The sequence below is a fragment of the Ursus americanus genome, chromosome 30 (genome assembly GCF_024610735.1).
Source record: "Ursus americanus isolate L20-20 chromosome 30, mUrsAme1.1.p, whole genome shotgun sequence".
Classification (NCBI taxonomy): Eukaryota; Metazoa; Chordata; class Mammalia; order Carnivora; family Ursidae; genus Ursus; species Ursus americanus.
This window is the reverse complement of record NC_142156.1, coordinates 5,988,195-6,002,675: the sequence shown is the minus strand read 5'-3', so window position 1 is coordinate 6,002,675 and position 14,481 is coordinate 5,988,195. Positions and strand designations below refer to the sequence as shown.

Here is a 14,481-nt window from a genome sequence, read left to right as displayed (position 1 = left end):
CTTTCTTTAAAACATCCCAAACGTGGCCTTCCCGAGCCCCCACGGCTATTTTCTTTTTCTCCCACAGAATTTGTCACCTCCTAAAGGATTTATTTGGTTTATTTCTGTTTCCTCTAATTAGAGTGTAAGCTCCAGCATGGCAGGAATTTTTGTCAGACTCCTTTCACTGCTCTACCATCAGGGCCTAGAAGACGACTTGGCATATAATAGGAATTCAAGGAATATTTGTTGAATAAGGTCTTCTTTCTAGTTCTCTGTGCTGTTGAGTGTTTAGCACTTTTTGAATTTTCTATACTTCTATTTCAGTGGGGTCTCAAGAAAGATGAGAGGCCAACATGGGTGCTAGTCAAACATCCTGAACTAGAAGTCTCAAAGTCTGTGGTTCTTAATGTGGGGGGGGGGGTGTGTAGGGGAGGCTCGTGGACCCCCATCAGATGACTATGGAACCTAGAGAATATACAAATTAGCATTTATATCTAAAATTTTACATACAATTTATGAAGACCATGAACTTCATCTTAAGGACCTGTGATCTTAGAACATTTCTGGAAAGTTGCACAGAAACTGTTAACTTGGTGGTCCCAGAGAAGAGCAAGAGGGGAGTTCCCATTTCATTACATATACTGTACATTTCACTTTCGTATAAAGTGCAAGTTTAAAATCGTAGAAACTAGTTAAATATTTTAAAGGAACCTATGTTCTAGCACTTTGGGGTGATCACAAACTCACATGTCTTCAGGGGCCAGGGAGGTAAGTGCACTTGGCTTTAGGTCAATAGTCCTGGCAGAAGCTGTTGCTAATTGGAGCTTGCACACCCCACCCAGAGTGCTTAACCTCAAGCCCATGGAAAACATGGAGTTGACCAAACTCAACACCCCCACGGTCAACCCCAGGAGGACTATTGGTTAGCAGCCTCTGTTTTGCCCTCAGCTCAGAGTGATAGAAATCCTAGGTTGTGTCTGAAAATCTTTCTGGATAGTCAATGATTCCTCAGTGACAGGGCACACAGAATCTCTGAAGCAGTAGAAGGAAATAGAAAACATATTGGAAATGACCCAGGAGTTCCAGAGAATATGGTTGGTGGTACATGATGCAAATTTCCCAAAGAAAGAGGTAGCCAAGCCTCCCTCTGTCCAGCCCCTGCCCAGTGGGAGCTCCCCGTCCCATGAGAGAATGAAGGGCATATGGTGAAGGATGATAACACCAGGTATGAGAGATAGATGGGGTGAGTCCAGCTCACATCAGGGCGGGCTTCATGAAGATGGACCAGAAACCAGGTCCTTAAAGGATCTGAGCTGAATTTCAAGAGGCGAGGAGGGAGGGCTGGTATTCCTCACAGGGTAAACAGTAGGGTCAAAGGTTCCAGGTGGAAAATCAAGAGGTCCCTCTGGAGAAGAGAGAGAATTCATGAGGTTTGGCTCATGGGAGGAAGTACAGAAAATAAGGTTGGAGAGCTAGGTTCCAGAGGATCAGGTGCTCCCAGTCCTCTAATTTGCCTTTTGAACAAAGCTAAGGAACCATCTTTCCCTGTGACCATTCCATCCTCTACAGCCCATGTACTCGGCCCCGCAAATGAGACGGAGGCTTGGTTGGGGCCCTCGTGACTGACCACTGCGCCATGACCACGTGCCCACCAGGGACTCACTGACGAAGGGATTATGGGTGTATCTCAGTCCGCCTTCTTCCTCCTGAGGGACTAACTGAAATCCGAGGGAAGAGAAAAATCCAGCAAAGCCCAGAGATGGGATGTATGCTGCCCGAGGTCTCAGCTCACACTGAGGGGCTCACTCTCCTGAACCAGACTGCCTCTCGAGGTTTACATGTCAACTCCAAGTACATCACAACAATTACAATTACACCACAACCCCCTTCACATTTGCCCGACGAGGGGCCAGGCCTCATGCGAGGCTCCCATGGGAGCATTAGCTCACTGAGTTCTCAGAGCAAGCCTATAATGTAGGTACCACAATTATTCCCATTTTCAAATGAGGAACTCAAGCTCCAAGGGTTGCGGGGGGATGTAAAATAGCTTACTCCTGAGAGACAGAGCTGAGATTCTGACTCCGGGTCGTCCAGCTACAGAGCCCACATACATCAGGTGAACGAGACCTTTCTGCGGCAGCAAGGAATGAGGACACATGCAGCCCTCCAGGGTTGTGGGCCGCATTTCCAGCAGCCAAAGGGTTGAACAGGGCAAATGCAGCCCAAATAGTTCTCCCTGTAGAACCCAAAGGAAGCAGCAGCCACCAACAGCCGGGGTTTCCCTCTGATTCATTTTTTTTTAATTTTAATGTTTTTTTTGTTATATTATGTTAGTCACCATACAGTACATCCCTGGTTTCTGATGTAAAGTTCGATGATTCATTAGTTGCGTATAACACCCAGTCTACCATGCAATACGTGCCCTCCTTACTACCCATCACTGGTCTATCCTCTGATTCATTTTTCCCCCCTAGGGACTGTTCAAATGTAAGCTCCACGAGGGCAGAGAATTTGAGTCAGTTTTGTTCCAGCACTTACGAGAGTGCCGTACGAGGGGTTCAGTACACACATGCTGAATGAAGTGGAAGGTAAATGTTGGTGAGCCACGGGAAGAGCTGAGAAAGACCATCACACAAAGCTGCTCGGTGAGGGGTCATTCCAGCCCCTGAGAGTGACTTGGTGACAGAACCTTGAAAATGCTCCCAAGAGGAGCAGACTGGCTAAAATGATCTCATCAGGAATCATTCTGCCAAGTGATAAATACATTAATAGAGCAAAACTCGCCCCAAATTATCATTTTGTATAAGCCTGGTTTTGCCCAGGGCAGGAGTCCTCCCCCATCCATCAAATGCAGGTATTTACGGAGCATTGGGTGTGCAAAGCCTTTTGCCACATCTCAGGATCTGAGAACTGAAAGGAAGTGCAGAGATCAGCCACCAGTTGCAGGAGGGAAAGCTAAAGCCCAAAGAAAGGTTACTTGGGGAGGTAGGGAGTCCCAGGCCTGCTCCTGGCTCTGCCCCCTCAGCCCTCAGAGCCCGGCAGAGTTCCAAAGTCAGCAGCTGGACCAGGCTCTGTACCGGAACCCCCGGAGTAACACTTCTCGGTTCCACAAGGAGCCGGACTGGGATATGTCTCCACCTCTTCGTGTTATGGGTACCCGTGAATGAAAGGACTCGGCCTCCCTCCCAGACCCCAGCACACGAGCCTGCGCCTTCCAGCAGATCCTCCAGAGCGCACTGGTGTCTGCTGACCCCTTGTGGTCACCGTGGGATCTGTCCTGGCCCAGTAGCCAGGGCTCGGTTGCTCCTCCGGGACGTTCTGGCCTCCAAACGCTTTCCCCACCACTTACCCGTGGGCTCCTCCCTACAATCCCACGAGGCAAGGAGTGACAGGCGTCCCACTCCCACTTTACAAATGAGTGGCAGCGTCCTGCGATCCAGTCCCAAATCCATCACGAATTCTTTACCTGCACAAGTGACCTGTACAAGGCAGCTCTAAGGTTTTTTCAGCCCCACAAACTGAGTGGAAAGGGGACTTGCCCCAGGCCAGAGTGAATCCAGGCAGAGGCACTCCCAGTGGGCAGGTCACCCCACACCCCCACACTGATCAGAAAACTGAGAGGATCACCTCAAACGAGAAAACTAGTTCCTTCACCTTTGTGTTCTGATTGTGTGAAGGGCCACGTGGAGAGTTGGGTGGGTGGATGGATGGATGGATGGATGGGTGGATGGGTGGATGGATGGACTGATGGGATGGATACGTAAGAACTTTGTGCCTCCTAGAGCAGCTAGCTGCCTCCCCTGCTCCCTGACAAGCTGTGGCTGGAATGCTAGCGCCTAGCCCCTCAGCAGCCCCATCCACACTCACCTGCTAGGGCTTCGAAGCCACTGCCCCTGCCTGACTGGGACCTGCCATGAGGGGAATGAGTCCTCATCCAAGACTTCCTCCTGCCGTGTCACCGACCTCTGTGGGGGAGAGTCGGCGGCCAGGGCCATGAACAGGCCCACAGCACGGGTACACCTCACAGAGCCGATTCTGCTGCCGTTAATGGCTGAAATTGAGTTTGGTGCTCACAATGGGGCCGAGGGTCACCGGAGTGACTGGATGATATGGAAAAAGTGTGCCCTATGCATCTTGCTGCCTAGCTCAAACCTACTGACTCTGAGCAAGTTCCTTAGCCTCTCTGTGCCTCGGTTTTCTCCCTGTAAGATGGGCATAATACCTGACAAGTGTTGTGAGGACTGAATGAGGTGAGATATGAAGTGCCTTGCATGTAACAGGTGCTCGGTAAATAGAACTTCCCTCCTTTGAAATTCTGGAGAGGGAAGGAAAACAAGGTCCGCTGTGCCCCCAGCAAGTTTTCTAAACTGGGAGGTTTTTCCAAGTTCTCTAAAGTAGTGACATGAATGTGGTGATAGGAGAGGAGGGAAAGAAATGTATTTTCGGCAAGAATTAAAGGTATGCTCAAACAGACTTGATCCCTTTAAAAGAGAGTATCATTCATCTAGTGGATAAAGAAGATGTGGTGTATATATGTACACAATGGAAACTACTCAGCCATGAAACATATGAAATCTTGACGTAGATGGAACTAGAGCGTATTATGCTAAGTGAAATAAGTCAATCAGAGGACGACAATTATCATATGATCTCACTCATATGTGCAATTTACGAAGCAAAACAGGGGATCATAGGGGAAGGGAGGAAAAAATAAAACCAGACGATATCAGAGAGGGAGACAAACCACAAGAGACTCTTAATCATAGGAAACAAACTGTGGGTTGCTGGAGGGGAGGTGGGTGGGAGGATGGGGTAATTGCGCGATAGACATTAAGGAGGGCACGTGATGTAATGAGCACTGGGTGTTAAATAAGACTGATGAATCACTGACCTCTACCTCTGAAACAAACAATACATTATATGTTAATTAATTGAATTTAAAATTTTTTTTTAAGATTTTACTTATTTATCTGACAGAGAGAGCACAAGCAGGGAGAACAGCAGAGGGAGAGGGAAAAGCAGGCCCCCCACTGAGCAGAGAGACTGATGTGGGGCTTGATCCCAGAACCCTGGGATCATGACCTGAGCCGAAGGCAGATGCTTAACCAACTGAGCCACCCAGGCGCCCCTAAAAAAATTATTTTAAAAAGAGTGTCATTCATCTGTCCCTGTCCTCAGCATAGGTCTTCAGACACAAAGGATATTCCATGGAGATTTCCTGAGGGTGAAACTGGGAACATCTTTTCACAGCTCATGGGCAGTAGGAGGGACTCCTGTGCCCAACTTCATTCCCCTCATCTAGATCTCCCTAACCCAGCCTAACTCTCCCTAAACAGCCTACATCTACCCCAGGATCACGGACAAGGTCTCCTTAGCCACCTGGTAGAAGGGAGACTTGGGTTTTAGCCCAGCTGACATTACAGCTGAGGCCCTTGCAACACCATCTGTGAAATCATGCTCCAGAAGGCTCTAGGTCCCAGGCCCTCCACTTCCAACTAGAGTAATAAAGATGGAGAACTTAACACATGGTGGTTAGCAGATGGTCTCCAGAGTGAGACAGGTGTAGGGTGGCCTTTGTCACTTACTGGCTGCCCAACCTTAGGGAAGGATTCTAACTCTCTGAGCTAATAAATGGCCCCTAATGGGGCTAATAAAATTACCTACTTTGTTGTGGGGAGGATTCAATGAATCATGTTTGAAAAGAGCTGAGCCTTGTGCCTGGCACAGGAGTGCTGAATAAATGTTAATATGGCGATAGGCTTGATCACTGGAATGCGCTTCCAGGTGAGATTACATTTGTTTTTTTTTTATTAAAAGATTTTATTTATTTATTTGACAGAGAGAGGGAGAGCCAGCAAGAGAGGGAACACAAGCAGGGGGAGTGGGAGAGGAAGAAGCAGGCTCATAGCGGAGGAGCCTGATGTGGGGCTCGATCCCACAACGCCGGGATCACGCCCTGAGCCGAAGGCAGACGCTTAACGACTGAGCCACCCAGGCGCCCCTGGGTGAGATTACATTTGAACTGAGAGTTCTGCACATGCGCACATGTGTATGTGTGGCCACTGAACTAAAGAATCTCTAAACCTCTCCTTAGCTTCAAGATTCTATTTCTCGAACAATATAAACTGACTCATTAGGTTGCCATCTCACTCCCAGGGATTCCCCCAGTTCTTTGGGCCACAGCATGAGCGTGCAAAAACCCTCAGCCAAGGCCAGCCCTCCGGGAGGGTGCATGTCGCTGGAGGCTAGACTGGAGTCAGGCTCGGGGAGGCTGCATTAAGCAAGATCCTGGAGGGAGGGAGACCCCAGGGACAGTTTAGAGGAAGAAAGGCTGGGGCTGCTCTGTGGGCCCTCTGAAGACTCCAGATCCCCAAAGCCTTTCCCCTTTCCAGTCACATTGGCTGATAGGCAAGAAAAAAATTTTTGAAAGGAAACAAACACAGCAAATAAAGTAAAGATACCAAAGTGCTAGCAGTGGTTGATCAAACAGAAGAGGTTTTTGGGAAATGTGGTCATAGTGCTTGTATGATAAATTTCAAATATTTAAAGTCAATTATTCTAATCAGTTGTGATCAGCCAAGAAAACAGAGAAGAGCTTGGAAAAAGACTATTTTCACCCCCAACTGAAAAGTAGCTCGCTCCAGTTCTCAAAGGAAGACCAACAAGGAGGAAAAGAAACATCACGAACTAGAGCAGGCTCCCGGATATTCAGTTTAGGGGAAGGCCTGCTGCCAGGCAGCAAGCCTGGAGAGGGGCGGGATGAGGATGAGGATGAGTGAGGAGGACTTCCTGGGGAAGGCTTCCAAAAGCCCCTGAGAGGTCTGACGTCCTTACCAGCAGGTGTCGTGATGCAGAATGACCACTCCATGGCAGTCAAGAAACCTGCTTCTAGCGCTCTGCCCCTGACTTGCTGCAGGACCCTAGGCAAATCAAATCACCTCTCTGGGCCTCAGTTTCCTCATCTGTAAAATGAGGGGACTTGGTTGACTTAAAAACAGATGTACTAGGTCCTTGTTCTGCGCACTGTGCTAAACCTATAATACAAAGAGGAATAGTCATTTATTCAGAAAACACCGAGGGACGACTCCATTTACTCGGCATTGTGGTTACAGATGAGTAAGTTAGCATCCCTGCCATTAAGACATTCACAGTCTGGCCAGGGAGACAGTGAGCAAACAAGAAATGGCCAACCACACACTCAGTGCAGACAGAGGTGTGGGCACAGGAAGGAGTGGCCTTTTCTACTGGGGCCTGGTGGGGAAGTGTCACGGGAAAGGCCTGGACTGGATCTGGGAGGATCCTTGGTCCCTGCTCTCAAGGACTGTCCCATCTAATCAGGGGTTAGGACAAATGCCCAAATAGCTACCACACAAGGCAGAATTAAGCCACCCGGTGTAATCCAAGTTCAGAGGGGAGAGGAAACCCATGTGGCAAAGGCCATGGATGTGGGGGGGAAGGACAGGCAGGAAGCAGGAGTTCAGAAGAGTTTTGCAGAAAATGGCATTGAGATAAGCTTTGAAGGATGATGAGTTTCCTGAGAGCCCTGGGGGGCGCTGAAGGGGTATTCTGGATGAGGGGCCTGTGCATGTAAAGGTACAAAGTGGGGACTGTCAGGGTGTAGTCGGGACAGCAGGCAGGCCAGGGAGTGGGGACCGGCGAGGCCGGAAGCCATCAGGGAGCCATCACGATAACAGCCATCGGCAATGATGGGCCCTGGGCCAAGCCGTCCACATCCTCACACCAATTCCTGGAGGCAGGTTCCCTGGCTACCACCCCATTGTTTTGGATAAGGAAACAGAGGCTCAGAGATGTTACAAAGTCACACAGCTGATGGGTGGCAGATGTAGCGCTTAACCTAGGTCTGTCCAATGCCTCACCTTGACCCCCTCACTACTAGGCAGTGCCTTTACTGAATCCTTCCCACCTGAGGTACCACTCACTGTCCCAGGACACTTGGCCTGGCATCTCACTTCAGACACATGGGTACCGAAGGTCGATCTTGGCTTTAGCCATGGAAGCCGGCTCAATTCAGCCTCCTCCCAACCAGGCAGCCACGGGCCCATCAGGTCACCTTCACCAGAACAGATGGGATGGGGCAGGGCAAGGAATATTACAGTTGCTGAGGGCTTTCAGGCTCTACTGACCACCGGTCTCAGTTTATTGTTGTTCTACGATGGTGTAGGCTGGCTAGTTTCTGCCCTTCCTCTGCCTGTAGCCTAGCAAGGTCATGGCCAGGGGCAGATTATTCCCCCTTGACTAGGGTGGCTGGCTTTTCCTTTTACTCTGGAGTTCATCCATGTGGAGCTTATCCAGGTACTGCTGGATTTTCAGGGATTCCTGCCGCCAGCGCCCCAGCTTCCTGAGCTGGTCTGTCATGAACTTCTTCCTCAGGTGGTCATAGAACTGGCTGGTCTTTTTCTTGGTCTTCTCTATGGCTTTTATCTTAAACAAAACAGAGCTGATGTTAGGGGGAAGAAGCTAGTGCACAGAAGGGAACACATCTGTGCAGCTGACGGGGGGCGGGGGATGGGCCAGCTGGACTCAATATTCCCTCAACAGATTGACTCAGAGCGAGCCTCAGTTTCCCGATTTGTAACACGCGGGCATTGAGCTGCATAACCCCTACGGTATCTCTGACAGTCTGCAGCCCGGGAGCCTGATTTGCACCTCAACATCTCTACTGGAAAACTGGTCAGAAAGAGGTGGGGGGCGGGGAGGGTGGAGAAAAGGCACAGCTGGTTCCTCCTCCTCCTCAAATCCTATCACCCTGTCCCTATTAGTCACTTAGTGCTTCCCACATACTGTCTCAGGCATCCCCTACATCACACGGACCTCTGCTGATTTTGTCTAGAGTATCATTTCTGTCCTGTCCCCACCGAGACTGTAAGCTCTGGGAAGGCACAGCATTTGCCTCACTCGCTCATTTGCTTATTCCAATGAGCTAGCTGTGAAGTGACGCAAAGACCCGCCGCAGGTCTTCAGAGAGACTACAACACAGTCAGGAAGCTGGGGCACACGCCCAGACGTTTCTAAGTGAGGCAGAGAACAACCCAGCCCTACGAAGAAGTACAGAGCTCAAAGAGGGGAGAGACCCAGAAAAGCCTCATGGAGGGTTGACTTCTAAATTGGGATTGGGTTTTGGAGGATGGGGAAGTGTTGGGCCTGTGAAAACAGATCCAGGTGGGAGGCGATCCTGGGAGCTGACATGTTCACAAACCCTCCTGGGGATTCTAAGCCCTGACACTGTCTCAAAACCCAGCACAACGTAAGCAAAGGAAAACTCCATAAACGCCATGATTATTGTGCAAAGGGAACGAGGGATGAACCAAGAACCTGAGCGGATCTTGGGAACAAGGGATGAAGAGGGAGAGTGGGTGGGTTCTCAGAGTGTGCGCTGATGACCCCCAAGACCCAAGGGCTTAGCTGTTCTTGTCAAGGTCCTGAGCAATCAGTGGCTGGCCAAAGCTGCCTCTTCTCACGTGAGTACGTTTACGGGGGAGAACAGAAACACTGCCATGCTGCCACTCAGGCCTCAAATCCACTGAGCTCCTACAAGCGGGGCCCGTAGCAAGTCTACAAATAAGGAGAAGACAGTCTTCAGCCTTAAGGGAAGATGTCAGTCAGGTTTGCAACTCTACCACGATGCCCTGTGCGACCTTAGTGAAGATACTCCGTCTCTCTGAGCCTCGATTTCCTGAACTATTAATAACACATAATACATAATGGATATTGAATACCTAGAACACATAAAGGCCCACTACAGCTTTAAAAGGACAGTTTCTGGATGCCTGGAGGGTGGCGCAGTCCTCTGGTACCTACGAAGCACCTCAGGAGAGGCTCCAGTTACAACATCTCACAGATCCTCACCCCACTCGCCAAAGGCAGAACATCCCCTCCCCCGCTGGTGATCGAAATTGGCTCCCAACCCATCCCGGGCCAGTCAAAACAGCCCACACCACCTGGCCACACCGCCTGGGGCAAGGATGGGCCACGGACACACCCTGAGCCAACCAAGGTTTCCCCAGGATTTGTCTGATGTGAGCAACAGCAGAAGCACTCCATTTCGTTTCTAGGCTTCCTGTGGCCATGCTCCCCAGGGACTGCCAGCCTGACGATGATGCCAACATGCACAAAGACACGGAAAAGAGATGGAAAGGGAAAGTGGAAGACACATCCCGTGGTACTGGAGTCCCCGGCTCCTCTCAGCCCAAACGTCAGTGACCCGGCCCTACCCATCCTTGATGATGTAAACACATTATTCTCCATTTTACTTGTACTAGTTCAGTTTGAGTCACCTGCAACGGAGAGGATCCTAATAGATCCTATTTTACAAATGAGAAAAGGGAGTCCTGCAGGAAATGTCATTCCCTGAGGTCTCACAAAGCCAGCTTGTCCATTGCCAAGTCCACCCTCTTTCCACTACACCGTGCCGCTGGAGCTTAGCAGAGGGAGACACACCCAGACCCCTGCTCTTCTTTTGGTCTCTTTGGCCTTTAAGAGGATTTAGCTCTATCTCTCGAGCCTCTCCTACTCTTTTTAATGTCAGAATCTCATAGGCCCGTCTAGATTTGGCCCTGGAACATGGAGGGAAGCCAGCAGAGTCAAGAAGGGGGCAGCAATTCAATGCTGGGCTTCCCTCTCCACTTGAAGAAATGAGTACATTCTCACAGTCCATCGTGTTCACCAGCCTCTTCCTAGTGCCCAACACAGTGCCTGTCCTAAGTAGTCCCTAATGATGCATTTAATGAATTAAGTTGAGTCTGTGTGGTGACAACAGTTTTCCCTCCCCTTCTTTACGGGCTTTTGGGGAAGCAGGTCCAACCCTACTTGTCCATAAGCAGAAAGGGGAAGGGTCTCAGCGCTCCTCCAGGTAACAGGGGGAATTCCTAAAGGAAAAAACAGACCAAAGTGTGTTGATGCCACTTCAAGCTCCAAGACCCAAGATTTCTTTCTACAGGAGATAGTAGGAATCCATTCATCGATCTCCTAGAGAAATAGCATGATTGGAGGGAGTAAAATGCCCCAAGAGCCAAGAAATATGGAATCCTTCTCCCTGGCTTCCTCAGCCCAGGAATAGCTGTGACACCTGGGGCAAATCAGTAACCTCGAATCTCAGTTGCCTCCTCTGTAAAATGGGCTTTAGAGCACCTTAATGGCTCCCTATCACCTCTAAAATCTGTGATTCCCCACCACCCCCCAACCAGGCTATTGCGGAGGGTGAAGTGAACATGGGTCAAGCCACTAAAACCTTCTAATGCAAAAGCTTTTGATGACTTTACCTCCATCTCACAGATTCGCTGTGCGTTGGGGTTGTCACGAGTAATCACCCGGAATAAGTTGCTCTTGGGTAACAATTTTTTCACCGCTGCTTCACTGGAATTCATTAAGCTGGAAGTAGGAGGGAAAAGCGGTTTGGGGTGAGATGGCCAGGGCTAGGACAGGGACGGATTTGATGGCGTCCTAGGGGAGTGACTGAGTCTTCCCCAGGATTCTTAGGAAAGGCACAGCTGTCCTCATTGTTGGAGGAGCAAGGGAGTAGGCCTCGGCTTCTGTGCACCAAACGGGTATTTTCTGGATGCTGAGAGGAAAAGTCATCCTGAGAAAGACAGAAAGGCCCAGAGCAGTCCACAAAAAAGGGTGAACAGGACTCAAAACTGTCCTCAGAAGCAGCCATCTTAAGGAGAAAAAATAGGATGAGATGGGAGGTGGGGGTCTTAGAGATGAGCAAAAGTTGTAGGGTAGGGTAAAGAGGGATGTAGGGTAGGGTATAGAGGGATGAATCTGGGGAGGGGGGGTGAAGTGGGGAGCACTTGCTCCAGAGCCTAGGTCTAAGAAAGACTGGCAGGGGGAGGGATCAGAGGAGGCAGGGAAAGGAGGGTTGGAGGTTAGGCTGGTTAATAGGGGAATTCTAAGAGAAGAAGGAACTCTAAGGGAAGAAGTCTTGGAAAAAGTCTAGAAAAGTGAGGGAAGTTTGTGGTAGAAAGAGGTTTGAGGAGACTTCCTAAGATGAGAGGAAGGAGATGGGATGGGAGGGGTTGGGTCGGGGTGGGGAGCAGGGTATGGACCGGAGCCAAGTGCTCCAGGTGAAACTAGGGATGAAAATTTGGCCAAAATGAAGAATAGGTCAAGAATGGATAACACCAGGTTTTTGCTTTTTGGTAATTTAGTTATACCATGAAGCGGTTTTGCAAATATGTACCCTAAAATGTTTTTGCCCATTTCAAAATAATTGTTCCTATTTTCTTCCCAAAAATTTGTAAACTAAATGTACAATAGGGAAGCAATGGAATAAATTGTAATTAGGTCATACAATAAAATACTCTGCAGTCATGAATAAAACAGATCTCCATAGTGCATTAGGTGGGGGAGTAGGGAACACAACAGTGAAATTTCTTGTGAAAAAATTTTCCGCCAAAAGATGTATCACCATGTTGTAGGACATATATACAAATAGATCTGGAAAAATGTACACCAAAATGTTTACAGTGATTGTCTGCGGCCATTCATTTTGCTTGCTTGTCTTATGTTCCTATAAGTGTATGCTACTGTGATAGGACAAAAAAGACAATATTTAAAGGTTAAAACAGGGGCGCCTGGGTGGCACAGCGGTTAAGCGTCTGCCTTCGGCTCAGGGCGTGATCCTGGCGTTGTGGGATCGAGCCCCACATCAGGCTCCTCTGCTATGAGCCTGCTTCTTCCTCTCCCACTCCTGCTTGTGTTCCCTCTCTCGCTGGCTGTCTCTGTCTCTGTCGAATAAATAAATAAAATCTTTAAAAAATAAATAAATAAAGGTTAAAACATTGTGAAGGATTAAAAATTTTTTTCTAATTCATTTTCAGCCAATTTGGAGCTATGGTTTTATGAATGGTTTTACACTTACAGACTAGTATAAACAAATGTCCCCAGGCTCCCATTTACATTTTTCTGGCAACAAAGGCATGAAAATAAAAAGGCTGACATACAAAAAACGAGATGCTCACATAAAAACGTCTCCCATATCCTGTTAAAAAAAAAAAAGTAAAATATTTAAAGACACATAAACGCGCTTCGCCTACTCAGTGTTGCACCAGATTTACCAATACTTGTTGGAAAATTTTTAAAAGGTGGGGGGCAGTGACTGTAAACATCCCCTTTCAAGTAATAAATGGTCATTTTGAACCAAATTGTTTTCCAGCGCAAGGTCTCTGTGGGAGCCTAGAGGATGCTGCCGGGATGGTGGAATGGAAGGGAGGGAGGGGAAGTTGGGGTCTGTGGGGACTCAGGCTGAGCTGAGGGCCTTTCCCAGGACTACTGAGTCACGTAGAGCCTGAGGAGAGAGATGTCAGGCCAGAGGGGACCTGAGCCTCGCTAGGCTCTAACGAAGTTCAAGGCTGGTCCAAAGGGCGCTGGAGACTCCTGGGCTATAAGATGTCAAGCCTGGGAGACTAAAGGGCCGGGGAGATTCGGAAGACACGCAGGTGGGACATGGGAATTCCACCTTCTCCCGAGAGTCCGGGCTGAGGGCGTTTGGGCCCCCCGGGGTGCGAGGAGCTGGACTGGGAAGGAGCTGGGGCTCGCATCCGTGAGAAATCCAGGCTCTCTTGGGGTTTAACAGAGTGTTAGGCTCTGAAGAGCTCGGGGCTCTGGGAGAGCCAAGGCCGAGGTCCCAAAGGCCGCTGGAGGAGCGGGGATCTGAGAAAAGCCCGGGACACCCAGGCCGCACCTGAAGAACACCGGCGGCTGCGCGCTCCGCGGCGGCGGGAAGATGACCCGCGGGCGGGTCCCTACGTTGGTTTCCGGTTGGCTGCTCAATCTAACATGCGGGGAGGCCGAGGCCCGGTGGGTGCCGGAACTGGTGGTCGCAGCCCAAGAAACCGACGGCAAGCCCAGATCCCATGTGACCGAGGGCCTGAACGGCCGGGCAGCCGAGTCTCCCATGATCGAGAAGGACTGCGCAGTGGGAGCCAGAGGCCGGTGCGGGGAGGCCCAGGCCCGGTGGGTCCGGGAACTGGTGGTCGCAGCCGAAGAAACCGACGGCGAGCCCAGATCCCATGTGACCGAGGGCCTGAACGGCCGGGCAGCCGCGTCTCCCATGCTCCAGAACGACTGGGCAGTGGGAGCCAGAGGCCGAGCCAAGGTCGGAGGGCGAGCGCGCCGACGCTGAGTGAATCCCTGCGCCCACTCGGCGCGCAGACAAAGGCGCGTTGCCCGGGAGACGCGGGACGGAAGGTGGAACGTTGGGGCGGGACGTATGCGCGGAGTCTAGGAGGCTGAGGACGCAGCAAGATTGTCCCTCAGCGGCCGCCGTGGTGCAGCGGGCGCGTTGTCTTGGAGACGGGCTGGGCGAGATGGAGCGGGCGGTCGCGAGCTAAGCTGACACTACCTCTCCGCTAGGACTCCTGTGGCCCCGCGTGATCGCGGGGCGGGTAACCGCGTAAGGCCGGGCGGGGCAGCTCCAGGGAACGGAGACGAGGCCGGGGTTTCTCCGAAGACCCGGCACTGCGGATTCCTCCCCGAGAG

At 50.4% G+C, this 14,481-nt stretch overlaps 1 protein-coding gene across 2 annotated transcripts; it reads right to left on the bottom strand.

Annotated features, from left to right (window-relative positions):
- Positions 1–4,966: 4,966 nt before the first annotated feature.
- On the bottom strand, positions 4,967–14,055 carry C30H5orf52 (chromosome 30 C5orf52 homolog). Of its 2 annotated transcripts, XM_045791366.2 has the most exons (3): positions 13,685–14,055; positions 11,262–11,370; positions 4,967–8,424 (listed from the first exon to the last, which is right to left on the bottom strand). In XM_045791366.2, the coding sequence occupies exons 1-3, from the start codon at positions 14,053–14,055 to the stop codon at positions 8,239–8,241; spliced, it is 666 nt and encodes a 221-aa protein (XP_045647322.2). In that variant the 3' UTR covers positions 4,967–8,238. The 2 variants fall into 2 exon arrangements, 1 of the variants encoding a protein (XP_045647322.2); XR_015722310.1 differs by having other exon boundaries at positions 8,360–12,728; positions 13,685–13,743.
- Between the last annotated feature and the right edge of the window lie 426 nt (positions 14,056–14,481).